At 39.9% G+C, this 14,841-nt stretch overlaps 1 protein-coding gene across 1 annotated transcript; it reads right to left on the reverse strand.

Annotated features, from left to right (window-relative positions):
- Window positions 1–605: 605 nt before the first annotated feature.
- LOC124259043 (cytochrome P450 3A29-like) lies at window positions 606–5,315 on the reverse strand. Its single transcript, XM_046693124.1, has 6 exons — window positions 5,237–5,315; window positions 4,855–5,009; window positions 3,740–3,828; window positions 2,984–3,121; window positions 1,130–1,280; window positions 606–710 (listed from the first exon to the last, which is right to left on the reverse strand). Exons 1-6 carry the CDS (start codon window positions 5,313–5,315, stop codon window positions 606–608), a joined length of 717 nt encoding a protein of 238 aa, XP_046549080.1.
- Window positions 5,316–14,841: the final 9,526 nt, after the last annotated feature.

The raw sequence follows: 14,841 nt of genomic DNA on the forward strand, positions 1-14,841 counted from the left end.
AAACATTAAGTAAACCTGCATGATATGATGTACTTAATGCTGCATTTCTGCTTTCGGTGTCACATGCAAATAAATAAAATGATATAATTATGTCATTATCTGGGTGTACGTTGATTGTAATTTTAATCGTTTTATCAATTTTAACACAAAGAATACACATGCATAGCGATCAGTGAATTATGTAATGGGCGGAGTATATCAAGAATACATTTGGTGAAATTGGAAATATTTTATAATAAACGCATGTAGAAGGTATATTTCATAGAACAACGTGATGTTTCCTTCTTTACATTTGTAAATGTTAGACGTCAGACAAACGCTTCATGATAACGTCTAAAATAAGACATTTCGACACATTTTAGCCTTATGTTTACTTCACAATGTCATATAGTTTAATCTAAAATATACCGGTTGTAAAATGAACGTAGTCTATAAAGTTTTACATGGATCCATTGGGCAAAGCAAGTCTCATATCATACCATGTCCGATATATAAGCATAAGATAAAGGAAGTAATGCATGCTGATCCAGGTTTTAACAAGAATACCACAATGCATGCTGATCCAGGTTTTAACAAGAATACAATAATGCATGCTGACCCAGGTTTTATCCGATGTAATGTTCAGGGTGGTCCCTGAGTTCAATCTTCAGCTTGATTGACCTTTTTGGCACAATTAGTCCAGTGACTGGGTACTCCAACTCCAGCAACTTCTGTAACAAAACATGTCATGTTTTTTATGTTTAAAACATCTGTAACCTATACAATATCTAGCATGGCGTGGATTCTCATGACCTTTAAGGATTTTGTTATGAATATGGAAATGGTTTTGTAGATTTCATTGAATATTGAACTGTCACCAGCAGAACACAACGAGAACTGCTGGACTTCTGTGCGGGATTTCGTAATAGGACGTTGAGGAAAGAAGTGATTAATGTACGATAGGCATCCAGTTGTGGTCGGGTAGTATTAATGATTGTGGCAATCTTTGAAGCTAATTCTACAATACATAATCTTTGTATTGATTTATTGGATTTTTTTCCGACCAACGAAATAAGTACAAAGACACACCGTTATGACCTGATGAAACCTGCTAGGACTGCAAATTAAGAAACATCAATGAAGCCCTTACAGGCACATCAGGTTGCGTGACGAACTTAACCCTTCGGAGGACATGGATGACGGCAATCTTCATTGCAAGCATGGAGAGTCTGACTGCGATACACTGACGTTGACCATAACCAAACGGAAGCCAAGCAAGTGGGTTGATGCTGCCTTTCCATCTGAAGACGAACAAAGAATGAATTATACTGTTACAACAGCAAACAAATACGTCATTTGTGATACTGTTGTCTTCGACTGAAATTGGCACTAAAACAGATACTTTGAGCAACATCATCTGTTTTCATTCTTCTTTGTGGGGAACAGATTAACTATGGCTATATAATGTATATATTACACAAATTTATCACTTATCCTCTACATTCTACTTTAATCATGTTCCCTGAACATCACAATACATTTCGCCAAGTATATTACATTTCTCAAACATTCAGTATATTAAAATTTTTATCTCAATGCTAATATTTCTTCTGGTATATCTGCTCTAGCATATCATTGTAATGCTTACTTTCATCCACCATATTCTACTACTTTTGTTAAAATCAACCATAGTGAGTGAGTATTTAAGTCATATCGGGACTATATACGAACGTAAATGATACATATATACCTGACAACAAAGGACAGTAAAATAACTAGAATATCACAGATTTATATATACTCACACGCATAAGAAACGCAAGTTTTTTTTATCCAAATTGGAAACTAATTCGGAACCCTAAATTGATATGAGTTTTTGGCATATAGTGAACCCTGATGGTGTTATCAATAATGTTTGTTGCATTTTGGAAGGCCCGAGTAAAACACATCAATAGAAGGAATCACCCAAACGCACCATACAAATGAACATGTGGGTATCATGCACACACTTCTCGTGAAATCGAACATGCACGAATTGTCACCACAATTAGTGGGTATAAGACTGAACAAAAGTAAAATTTGGTCTGTCACTCCTTGTTGAACAATGCCACGCTTAACTCAAATTGTAAGAAACCAGGCTGTCGGACGTTTGGATGCTGGATCTCCAGACTCGATACAATGCAATCCTCGGAGCGGTCATCCTTGGGTCACCACCCCTAGACAAGATCGACACATTACCCGTCAATACCAGCGAGTTCCGTTCTTGTCAACCCCTTTACCTTTCGAAAACTTAATGATGTCATCAGTCTTGCTAGCCAATGAAATATCTTCACTCAATGTTTTGTCTAGTTGACCTGTTTGTATTTCTAGTATTTAATGTTGAAAATTACATACATACTTTATACTTGACCTGCGTTACATTTGCCTGTGAGTTTATAAAACTAGCACTTAACCATAACACGGTATTTCTGTGCACGACACATTACAAAAACGGGCAATAGATTACCAGAAACTGAAGGCAGATCACCATACCAGGGACCATGTGGACTTACATGCTACCTGCATGGACCCCTGATATATTTACACCACCTCCTTAAATGTCAGCGATGATTGAGAAATTCAGCGAAATCAACCATAACTATTAATGATAATATAAATCCAGACTACTGCTACGTCATCTAAACACCTACCTTCTTCATCCACCACGATTGTGACTACTACATGACATAAGAGAATTGAGGTGTACCAGGCATTCGCCATTCGTTGTTCGGAGCGGCCGATCATGATCATGGATTCGAACCCCGGTTCTGCCCTGTGTTTCTTCTTTTGTTCGCCCCAAAGATGTTAACATTTCTAAAGCATCATCTCTTTTCATGCTGTCACGGGAGCCGATTGATTCTAATCAAAGTGCATTCAATGCAAACTCACTCACTCACTCACTCACTTATACGCATGTATGTATGGCTACTAATGAACTGAAACTAAAATCTTTGGATTTACCTACCGATCGGGCTGGAAGGTATCTGGCTCATCAAAGTAGTCTGGGTCTCTCTGTATCTCCAACAATGGTACGATAACAGTTGACCCTTCGGGGAAAGTGTAACCCTTGATGGTAACTGTGTTTGCTGTTTCTCTACCAATGCTACAAGAAATCCAAATCCAAAGATGAGTAAATTGTTGCTGTTGGACAAGATACAGGTCTGCGTAGAGTTACCTTGGCATTTCATTGTGAACATAATTTATAGCCTATCTATGGTGTCAGTTGTAGATACAGCCGTTAATTACGCACGTAAACGGAGATTAATGCATCAAACAGTAAAATTGTTTTTTCATGAAATAAGGCATTTATTGTGTAAGCAAAAGTTATCACTTCGGAGATTATGGCATGACGTTGTTTGATCTTGTAAAACATGCAAGAGTCTTCTCCACAGTAATCTGTCTTATATATTGAAGAAAGCTGCATTAAAGCAAGGCGCGCTATTAATTCAGTTATTTCGGTGGGTCAAAACGGGAACCTTTTACATATTAATGCAAGTATTAATACATCGTAAAGGGTGATCTTATGGCTGTGAATTACCACATACTCTTCATACTAAAGGTCTTGTATGTATGTATGTATGTATGTATGTATGTATGTATGTATGTATGTATGTATGTATGTATGTATGTATGTATGTATGTATGTATGTATGTATGTATGTATGTATGTATGTATGTATGTATGTATGTATGTATGTATGTATGTATCCATTCTACTTACAATGTGAAAGGAGGGTAAAGGCGGAGGATCTCCCTGATGACGTGATCAAGATATTCCATCTTCTGTATTTTGTCACATGTCGGGTCCTCCTGCAGCAAAAACTGATAAATGTGATACTATGAAAGTGATAATATCAGACATTTAGAAAAGGAAATGCCATCTCCACTGGCGTCAGTCGTTCTTCCCTCAATGCTGGCTGATCTGTTCTTTATACATACGAGTCAAAATCTCGGATTGGCCAAGTCTTAAGGGAAACTCGTCAAGACGATTAACGTCATCGATGATCTGAAAACGTTCAATGATAGTTGTGGATCAATTTTCTTCCTTTGCTCTACCCACATGAACTAGAAATAAAATAGAATAGGCTGTCGCCTCTGATTCCGAAGACGCGGGTTCGATTCCCTGCATGGTTATATTGTGTGAAGCCCATTTCTGGTGTCCCCCGCCGTGATATTGCTGCTTTTTATTTGCTGCTTTACGCCGCACTCAGCGATATTTCAGTTATATGGCGGCGGTCTGTAAATAATCGAGTCTGGACCAGACAATCAAGTGTTCACCAGTGAACATCGATCTAAGCAATTGTACGGTCACATGTGTCAATAGTTGGTTGATGTTTAACGCAGAACTTAGCAATATTCCGGCTACATATGGCAGCGGTCTGTAAACAGTAGAGTCTTGACCAGACAATCCAGTGATCACCAGTGAACATCGATCTAAGCAATTGTACGGTCACATGTGTCAATGGTTGGTTGATATTTAACGCAGCTTTTAGCAATATTCCGGCTATATATGGCGGCGGTCTGTAAACGTCGCGTCTTGACCAGACAATCCAGTGATCAGCAGCGTGTGCATCGATCTACGCAAATGGGATACGATAACATGTGTCAGCGAGCCCGACCACTCGTGCTGAAGACCAATTCTAACTCGGATCTTCACGGGTGTCGAGAGGAATGACACTGATCGTTACGACACAAAGACACTGCTATCCCTTGTTGTTGTGATGGTAATGTATGATAAACAGCCGGCAGAGAACACTAACTAGATTAGTGTATACATTGACATCAACAGGTCACATCTAAAACCACCTTTAACGGATAATAATAAGAATCGCATACATCACCGATTACTGAGTGTATTTCGTCAAACAGCTTCTTCTGGACATCGAGGTGAGTAGCCAGGGCATGGGCAAGGAACGAGAGGGGTGTTGTCAAGCCTTCAAAGGTAGCAAGGAAGATCATACCCTGTGCATACACTTCATGGTATGACACATCTGGAGGATAAAAGACTGAATAAATCTGAAGTGTAACTAAAGAATAACCAATATTTTTCACCGGGAGGCGACACAAAATTATGATCGTCAAGACATTTCGGATAACCCTGTTTGAATTTATGTGACAAAATACAAGTAAATGTATATTATAAGTACACAGGCATACACGTTTACACCGAAAATTGACAAGGAATGCGAAAAAAAAGACAACTTGAGCTTTTACTCACGGTTACATGAACGCCTGGGTGGTGTTCCTTCGTGAACCTTGTTCTCATCTGCGTCAATCAGTATTTGTAGAAGGTCCATGTGTTTCTACAAAATGCAAGCTCTGGTACGATTATGCTTATCAAAAAACATTATAATGGGACGGTTTTGTCATGCAATCAAATCTACTATCCCAAGAACTTGATATGGACATTTACTTACTTGAGAATCTGGTTGCTTTTGCCGTTTGTCAGTGATAGATTTTATAAATGTTCCCAAGAAATAGAGAGCACTTGTTTCAAATGCATACATTCTACAAATCCTCAGCAGTGGTTTGATGACTGGAAACGCAGCTGTGAAAAACAGTGATCATAAATGTGTCAGTTACACCGCATTAAAGTGTAGTCCCGCATTTGAACAAAATGACTTTCGAGTTACAGCATCTTGAGAAAAAATCTTGTATTTTCAGTAAATGGTCCTGACGCATGCTTAACAATGGCTTTAAATTATTCCCGAGGTTAGACTCCACCTTTTCACTCATTCCACCAGACTGAAATTAAAACAGTTGGAGTGAGTGAGTGTAGTTTTAGAAGTTTTAGAAGACCCGGGTTCTATACCCCACATGGCTCCATGTGTGAAGCCAATTTCTGGTGTTCCCGCCGTGATAATACAGGTCCGTTGTTTGTTTGTTTGTTGTTTAACGCCGCACTCAGCAATATTCCAGCTATATGGCGGCGGTCCGTTTGCGAGTTTGTTTGAACCCCAAGGGTTGTACTGGCAATTGTGTCCAAGACATACGGAACGAAGTAGCTGATAAAAGAGCGTAGGAATATTTCATAAACCGTCAGTGTCACATAATCATCAGTATGCCCTAGAACATTGTTGTACTGTTAGCTTTTGCAAGACTAAGTACTGTCATTAATGTGGTGTACTGTGAACGTTTCATATTTACATTTATAAGAAATGCTGAAGTTGCTCACAGATAATGTGACATTTCCGTATAGCATATTAAAATAAACGTGGGCATCAATTGGTATCGAATTACATGTAAAGCGACAAAAGACTTTCCATAATCCTATTAATAACAGCAAAACCTTTCCACATCCATATGAAATCACTGTTTATCTAGAGCAGAATACAATTCCGACTCTACGATGAGTTTGGGTATGCTTAACGCCAAAATATTTAAGGTGTATGACGGCAGTCCGTTAATAATCGAGCCCGGATCAGACAATCCAGTGATTGACATCATGAGATTCATTTACAGAGCAAGTGTTTATGAATCACTCTCAACTAGTGATGTTATCGGCTATTCTCAAAAAGACCCTATAGCTATGTGTTTTGCCGGTGGCGCCCGTCATAAACACACGCAAAGGCTAATCAAATGCCACCTGGTACACAATAGAAAATTGCATCAGACATATGTTTTGCTGCAGATGAATCAAATTTTGAATTGTCCTCCGCGTGTCCAGGTAAAAGCTTCCTGAAATCTCCGCTGTGAGCAGAGTTCATTGTATAATTCCAGCTACATGTACATCATAAGTAGGTGTTTTTTTAATCGTATTCAGATAGTTATACTACCGGGTTATCTCGAGTCCCAACCGGCGACGCCTGTCCCCAAAACACACGCTAGTCATGGCAAAGTCAGATGTGGATTGGAATATAAACAGGAACATATGGTATACGTACAACTACACGTTGCAGCAGACGTCATTTTTACCTTTGAGTGGTCAAATTTAGAATGTCCACAACACGTCTGTCTCCAAACATGTTGTATGTTTTACTGAGGGCGTGAATTGAACTTTGAGCAAAACAACTTGTGAACACGTATGAAACCGTGATGAAGTATTTGATAACCATTCCACTTAATAGAGACAGAACTCTTTTCACATCCAACCACACTTATGTCAAACCTCACAAATTGGAAAGTGTATGAACCTATATTGTAATCATGACCATTTTGTTGAATGTTTGATCATGGGTTTATCATTTTCTACGTTGTACATACTCTCTCACACAACATGGTTCCTGTTTCTCTGCAGCCACGCCCAGGTTCGCTGCTAATCTTGCTGCTACTGCGTTGATCTGTCCACACATCTGTATTAAAGAACACACATTACTCGAGTTTCATAACGGTGTCTGGCATCAATTATGTCGCTACTATGACGGGGACGTCCATAGTTAACAAGTTTGTATATACTTTGTTAGCTGTTTAACACCGCACTCAGCAATATTCAAGAGCTATATGGTGGTGGCCTGTACATAACCGAGTCAGGAACAGTGAATCCAGTGATCAATATCATGAGCATCGATCTACGCAATTGGGATACGATGATGTGTGTCAGTCAAATCAGCAAGCCTGACCACCGATCCCGTTATTCATCTCTTCCGACAAGTATGGTTTGCTGAATACCAGTTCTAACCCGGATTTTCACGGGTGTATGGATACATCTGTTTAATCCTTGACGTACTTACATGTCTAAGTTTTGATCCACTGAATGCTGCCGTCATAATCCTCCGCAGTCTATACCACTGGGCATCTCTGGAAAAGCTAAGAGCTGACTTAAATGCAAACGGATTCACATCTATCACTGTCTGCAATAAAACAAAACATTATAGAAGTGTTGTTTTCTTCCAGGCATAAATACACCTTACACCACGAAGTACTATAGAACACAAAACAGGTTCAGTATTATCACTGACACGGTTCAGCATGATTAGAACATATAGTCCACACTCCAACCACCCCGTTTTCAGTTGATATTATGCCGATGGTAAACTCCTTTATCGTTTACAGATTTGTAATATTATTCCTGTCTGTAGAATAACAAAAAAAATGTACAACAGAACCCAGTGGGAAATTCGTCAATGCTGTTTGAGAATCATAACTTTTAGTAGCAGTTGTCATTCACTATTACCCACAAACTGAACAATAGGACGTACGGCGACAAGTAGGTAAGATATATTGTTATAAAACATACCTTTCGATTTGTAAATTTTTTTCACAAGGACTTCTTTCAGAATGTCCATGTCATGCACGATTATGAATGGTTGAGCCCCAACGTACAGCCTGAAAACCAAAACACTTAAAGTCGATTTGAAAGAAGAGCAATTGCCAGTTTATTTCATCTAAAATAATGCTTCAATACAAGGTTCATATACAATGATACAATGAATATGTGTTACCACTGTGTTCATGCTTGAACATTTACATTCATTCCTAGAGTTTACTTTTGATAGTTTTAGAAGTGTGAAATTATGTCATTCAGTTTTCAACTCACCCGTACACTTTTCCGTATTGTTTTCTTAGCCGGCGTGATGGATCCACAAGCCCCTACCAATCCACATGAACCAAGTATATTATATCTATTATAAATTTGAATGAATATGTCAACTTTATACTTTAAACCTATGCGTAAGTAAGGTTGTATACATTTATGTACGACTTACAATTTACGAATTTTACCATCAATATTGCAAAATGAATACCCAAATTGCAGATATGATTACTTATAATTAACTAATGTGTTTATAAAACCAGTTACATTATTTGCAAATTGTTTGTTTGAAGTGTCCAAGGAATATTGTTGGAGAGGGTCCTGGTATTCCAGCGCTAGAAAGAACTCGCAGGCGCCAGTTTCCATATCTGAAGACAAGTAATTACTTTTAGTACGCTTGGCGCAGGTGCGTAACTCGTTATAAGTCTGGCAAAAGGATGTTTGTTTGTTTGTTCGTTTAACGCTGCTTTATTTCAGCTTTCGACTGATACCATGGTCATCTTTGTTGCAGTTGGAATACAACTCATCAACCATCGTGTTAGTTGTCTCTTACAACAAAAGAAAGCTTATTCTTGGTGATAATAGCAGAGCTTAAGCAAGCAGAATCATATAATTGGATTCTAACAACTACCCGCGAACAACCCTTACGGTTTCGTGCCGCTTTTAGCAATATTCCAGCAATATCAGTCACCCAAACAGTACCCAATTGGGGAATCGAACCCGGGATACAAACGATCGCTTTAACCACAAGGCTACACCAACCGTGCACATTCTTAAATCAAGAATTTAGACTTTAATATTCCCCATTTCTGGTGTTCCCCGCCCTGATAGTGCTGGAATATTGCTGAAGGTGGTGTAAAACTAAACTCACTCACTCACTTTAACATGCATGGACTTACATGTACATCAGCAGAAGTATGCCCACGACACAGCAAACAGCAGGAGACATGTCACACCACCCTGTCACATCCATGGCTAAAAGCTGCATATGCTGCAAACCTTTCCGTAGAAATATGCTCACTGTTTATATCAAATAGTTGGAACCATATTAAGTAATATCGTCAGGGGGGATGCTGTTATTGGCCAGCCTGTTAGTTTCCAGATTGCCCACAGACTGTAAATCCAGTCAGGAGACAACTACTGTGATTCATACATGTGCCGTCCAATGTTGAGCATGTTGCGTTTACATCGTTTAAAACTTTATATTTCCACGGATCGAAGTAATTACATCGAGATTCAATAGTTCGTCAAAGGAATAAAATAATTTATGAGATTACAAGTATTGATCTGGCACATTCGATTCTGGAATCGGGTGAGGGCAGTGCCTCAATGTCCAGATGTGGATATAGCCAGTGTTAGCACTTGGATACAAAACATTAAGCAATGTGAAATGAAGCTGGTATGAAGCGCCTCTGGCAACCTTTGTACAGCTTGTAACTAAAAGATTACTGCCATCATGGAAGGTAATGTGAAATTCGTCATGAAAATACTTGTTGTTGATACCAGTCTCCTCTGGTGCTACCTATAATGAGACTTGAAACAGCAGTCGTAAGCTAATATAGTGGGGCGGATGTTGCATTACCGATAGTCTGTGTGTTCATTGCATGAGTGAGCGATTGAGTGAGCGAGTTTAGTTTTACGGCGTTTTAAGCAATATTTAAGACATATCGAAGCGGGGGACCCCATAAATAGGCTTCACTTATTATACCCATGTTGGGAATCGAACCCGGGTCCTCGAACGCTTTAATCACTAGACTACCCCACCGCCTCCCTGCTGTATAGAAGCTGAATGGTGCACTGGTTGAACGGAGGCGCACGGTGTTGTTACGCCTGTACATACACTTCACATGGCCCCAGTACATATGAAGGTCGTTCAACAAGTAGTTGGCCTCACTAAGAAAATGATACAAATGCAGATGTTTTTTTATTCTTCTACATATTATCTGAAAACCTCAAGCAAATTGATTTTGCTATGTTCCAGTCTCACGATCCCCATTTTGTTTGAGTTTTTATGTTGGTACTCCCAAAAAAGCAAAATCTGCAATAAATGGATCATAAACTTCAGGAAGCAAAATATGCAAGAAGTGCTTGAGATAGGTAGTTGTCCGCTAGACTCAAACTTAGATATTAAAGTGCATAAAAAGCAATATGAAACTACAATCGCTTGTCAAAGTGACTCCCCCTTCATGTTTTGGAGACACTACCTATCCCCTTTCAGATGACGTAATGATAAGGACATAATTTATTCGAGTGTTTTCACTTATTCATACATGATGCCAAGGGTTCACTTTAACTACTTAATGGTCACACAAGTGTCAGTTCTCAATATATTGCAAACACAATGTTTTTGAACTTTTGAAAGACTAAAATGGGGGTGTCATTACAAAACACACACCCTCCTCCCCCGAGCAAAATATAAATCAAGCAATCCAAATATGTGACTGTTGATTATGAAGGGAACTCATCCAATAATATTCAGAACATATTTTATGTGGTATTATCTGAGGGCATACCATAATCCAAGTGTTACCAAAATACAGGTCGTTTCTCATTTTTTGCATTTTTTTATAGAAATTATACCTCAATGTGTTGTGATGACTAATATCTCGTTAACCACATTACCCATATGGCTTTGCTAATATCCTTCAAAAAGACTTTTCAAACATTGGACATCGAGAATATAGCTAGGCTGACTACCTTTTGACCGACCCTCGTAAAATATCACTTTATCAACAACATCTGCTAACTAATACGAGAGTAACACACTGCAATGGGAACTTGTGAAACATCATATGATTTGTGTAACAGACTGCATTATCAGTTAAGCAAACGGCTATTTATTGGAGTGTTTTAATTTCCCATTAACGGAACGAAACTAAATGCACACATGACTAATGGAATATGTAAAACGTTGATGATTAATGTAGTCCATGCATATGCTCCTGTATTAGTCGGCGACATTAGAAATAAAGTGACAAAGAAAAACAATGTACACATAACGCCTTCATTTCATTAGCCTGTGATTAAAGTTCCAGTCGCTGGCTCTGGTTTGAAATATATTCCATGAAGGGTTGTAAATAGATGTATCTGCCAAAGCCTCTCTCCTTAATGTTTTCGATTTCCCGGGAATACTGTGCTAGTTTAAGGAGCCCCTGTAGGAGCCATACACCTTTGCATGGGACGTTGCTCACACTATCAGTCACTGTCTACCTGATCAAAACTGAAACATATAAACTCAGCAGCAATAAAAAGCGTCAGTACGAATTCAAAATTAGAAACTGAAACATTTACTTTCTGCAGTAACGCAGTTGACATGTTTGTGAATGTGTTTTAAAACGAATTCCACTGAGTCACAGACATGTGCCAACTAAACATACTAGCAATCGAGGTTAATAAAACATTGAAGTTTCAAAATGGTACCCGATTCGATGGAACACCACAATATGGTTTGTCCTCGTGGTGGGTGCTGGGTAACGCTAATAACACACTATCAGTCACTGGTCTACCTGATCAAAACTGAAACATATATACTCAGCAGCAAAAAAAACCCCTGTCAGTACGAATTCAAAATTAGATTGGCACTGTAATCAAATCATTACAAAAATGGACATAATAACCGGATCCAAAACATTTTTTGTGTAGACATTACGTGAACGTTTGCAGTCCATTCAGACCCTTGACTTCAGAATCTAGTGTGACCACCACGAGCGGCAATAACTGCAGCACAGTGTCTATTCATGGAGTGCACCAATCGATTGATGAAGGTCATTGGCATCTGGAACCACACTCTGAGAAAGACATGGCGCAATAAATCGGCTGTGTTCGGCCTTGGTATGGCATAATTCATTCTCCTTTGAATTTCATCCCAAAGATGTTCAATTCGGTTTAAATCAGGACTGAGGGCTGGCCACTGCATAATCTTGACATCGTCCTGCTGTAGGAAGTGCCGTGTAGCTCTGGCAGAATGGGCCCGGGCGTTATCATGCTGGAAAATGTTATTCCGGTGACGTGCGAAATGTGGTATGACGTGGGGTCTGATAGCTTGGTCGATGTAGCGCACCGCTGTGAAGCCGCCTCTTCTCCCTGGACCAAGGCTCTGGAACACCACAGGACCCACTCTCTGGTCCAGGCCTATTCCACCCCATACCATGATGCTTGCACCTCCCCATGAGTCTCTTTCCGTAACACATTGGTCTGAGTAGCGCTGGTCACATCGTCGCCATATTCTTGTTCTGCCATCTGCAGTTGATACGCAGTACCGACTCTCATCTGTGAACAGAACAGTTCTCCATTGCCTGTATCGCCAATTTTGGTGTTGTAGGGCAAAACGTAGACGTTTACGCCGTTGACGAGGGGTGAGGATAGGTCCACGGTAAGGTCTACGGCAATAGAGGTTCCCGCTGTTACGACGTAGTGTATCAGTACTGATTGGTCTTCTGTGTGTTCCCACTGTCTGGCGTGCTGTTTCGGATGCCTGCATGAAAGGATTCTCTACATGTTGTCGCACAACATGGCGGTTTTGTCGTCTTGTGGTCACCCTTGGTCTGCCAGTACGGGGCGATCATTTGTGGTGTTGGTGGCCCGGGAACGTTGCTGCAGCCTGCAGATGGTCCGAACGTTGACCTGGAAGTGATTGGCAACGGCTTGTGCAGTGTGGCCAGCACTTCCTAGCGCCTGGTTCCTCTGAGCTGTCGTGAGTCGCAGCATCCTGCTGACGTTGTAATTAATTTTTTTAATCATTTTATAGGGCTGGTCCTTGTGAACAGCACGTGCAGCATGAGTTCCATGAAACACATGGAGAACACCGGACCATTTCCGTGATCAAGTTGCGTTTTTGGGACCATTTCCTGGGTTCCATTTGGGAAGGAATGTCTTTGCTCAGGTAAAGTTCGAATTGTTGCCAAAAATATACAATCAAAACATTAAACGAGTTTACAGTTATCCGTTTCTGCGAAAGAAAAGTCCAAACAGGCGTTTCTTTTGCTGCTTAGTATAGTTTCCTCAGTAACCCAGTTAACATGTTTATGAATGTGTTTTAAAACGAATTACACTGAGTCACAGACATGTGCCAACTACACATACTAGTAATAGCAATCGAGGTTAATAAAACATTGAAGTTTTACACCTGTTGCGTTTCTAACATGGTACCCAATTCGATGAAACAGCACAATACTCTTACACCTACACACCAGGGGCCAGATCCAGAAAGTTGGTTGATTGTTGTTGAACGTCGCACTCAGCACTCAGCAGAATTCCAGCTATATGGCGGGAGTCTGTAAATATTCAAAGGTGGACCAGACAATCCAGTGATCAACAGCATGAGCAGCGACCTAAGCAATTAAGATACGAGTGATTGAGTGATCGAGTTTAGTTTTACTCCGCTTTCAGCAAGATCCCAACTATATCACGGCAGGGGACACCAGAAATGGGCTTCACACATTGTACCCATGTGGGGAATTGAACCCTGGTCATCGGCATGACGAGCGAAAGCTTTAACCGCTAGGCTCCCCGACCACCCCAATTGGGATACGATGATATGTGTAAACCAAGTCAGTGAGCCTGACCACCCGATCTCGTTAGCCGCTTGTTACAGATCCACAATGATTTCGTAGCGATACCACCATCATAAAACCTATCGTAACCTGTGTGTACACACAATCTCACAAGTATCTGAAGAATACATTAAGGAACTATTTTTGCCGAAGACGTATGTAGTGTTTAAGTAAACAACAACCAGTCTTTAAAAGAGAAAAACAAATTTCGCCAAGTTATTGGGGATAATATTGCTCGAATCTGTTGCAAAATACATGACCAGGATTGTCATTGGTGGTGTTGGTTACCAAATGATGCACATAATCTCACAAGCAGAACTGCATGAACGAACCTAGCTTTACGGTGGCGTCAGGTCATTGGCGGTTCTCTTTAAATAAAATGTATTTATTCACATAATCCCCATTCAAAATAAGTGTTTTTTTGTTGTCCGACGTCATACAGAGGTATCCTTGCCTAACTACAGACCGGAAGACTCCGTGAGTCGGGAACAAGTGACCCAGTGGTGGTTGACCAGAAGTTCCATTGACACAACTGTGCATATAGTATTGTTTAGGATTATTGAGACAAGTGTACTTATTTAAATTTGTAAAGGTGATAGATTTGATGAAATGTGTCATAATGTTATAGATTGAATAGCAGCGGATATGTCAACGGAGAACGGAAATGAACTTTGGCTGTTAACGCCAGTATCTCCCAGTCAGGCTGGCCATGCTTGTGATGAAATTTGCCGTCATCCATGTGAGGGATTTTATGAGGGTTTTTACGGATAACAATATATGGATGAACGACTTCATTAT

Source organism: Haliotis rubra, unplaced genomic scaffold (genome assembly GCF_003918875.1).
Source record: "Haliotis rubra isolate DU_JTF1 unplaced genomic scaffold, ASM391887v1 Scf708, whole genome shotgun sequence".
In the NCBI taxonomy this organism is placed as follows: Eukaryota; Metazoa; Mollusca; class Gastropoda; order Lepetellida; family Haliotidae; genus Haliotis; species Haliotis rubra.

Bases quoted from the DNA above. Each gene is read 5' to 3' on its own strand.
- LOC124259043 (XM_046693124.1), bottom strand. From the start codon at position 5,315: ATGGACCTTCTACAAATACTGATTGACGCAGATGAGAACAAGGTTCAC. The intron at 3,122-3,739 runs GTAAGTAGAATG...GATTTCTTGTAG, and splicing joins CTTTACCCTCCTTTCACATT to CATTGGTAGAGAAACAGCAA. The intron at 1,281-2,983 runs GTAGGTAAATCC...GTTCGTCTTCAG, and splicing joins GATACCTTCCAGCCCGATCG to ATGGAAAGGCAGCATCAACC.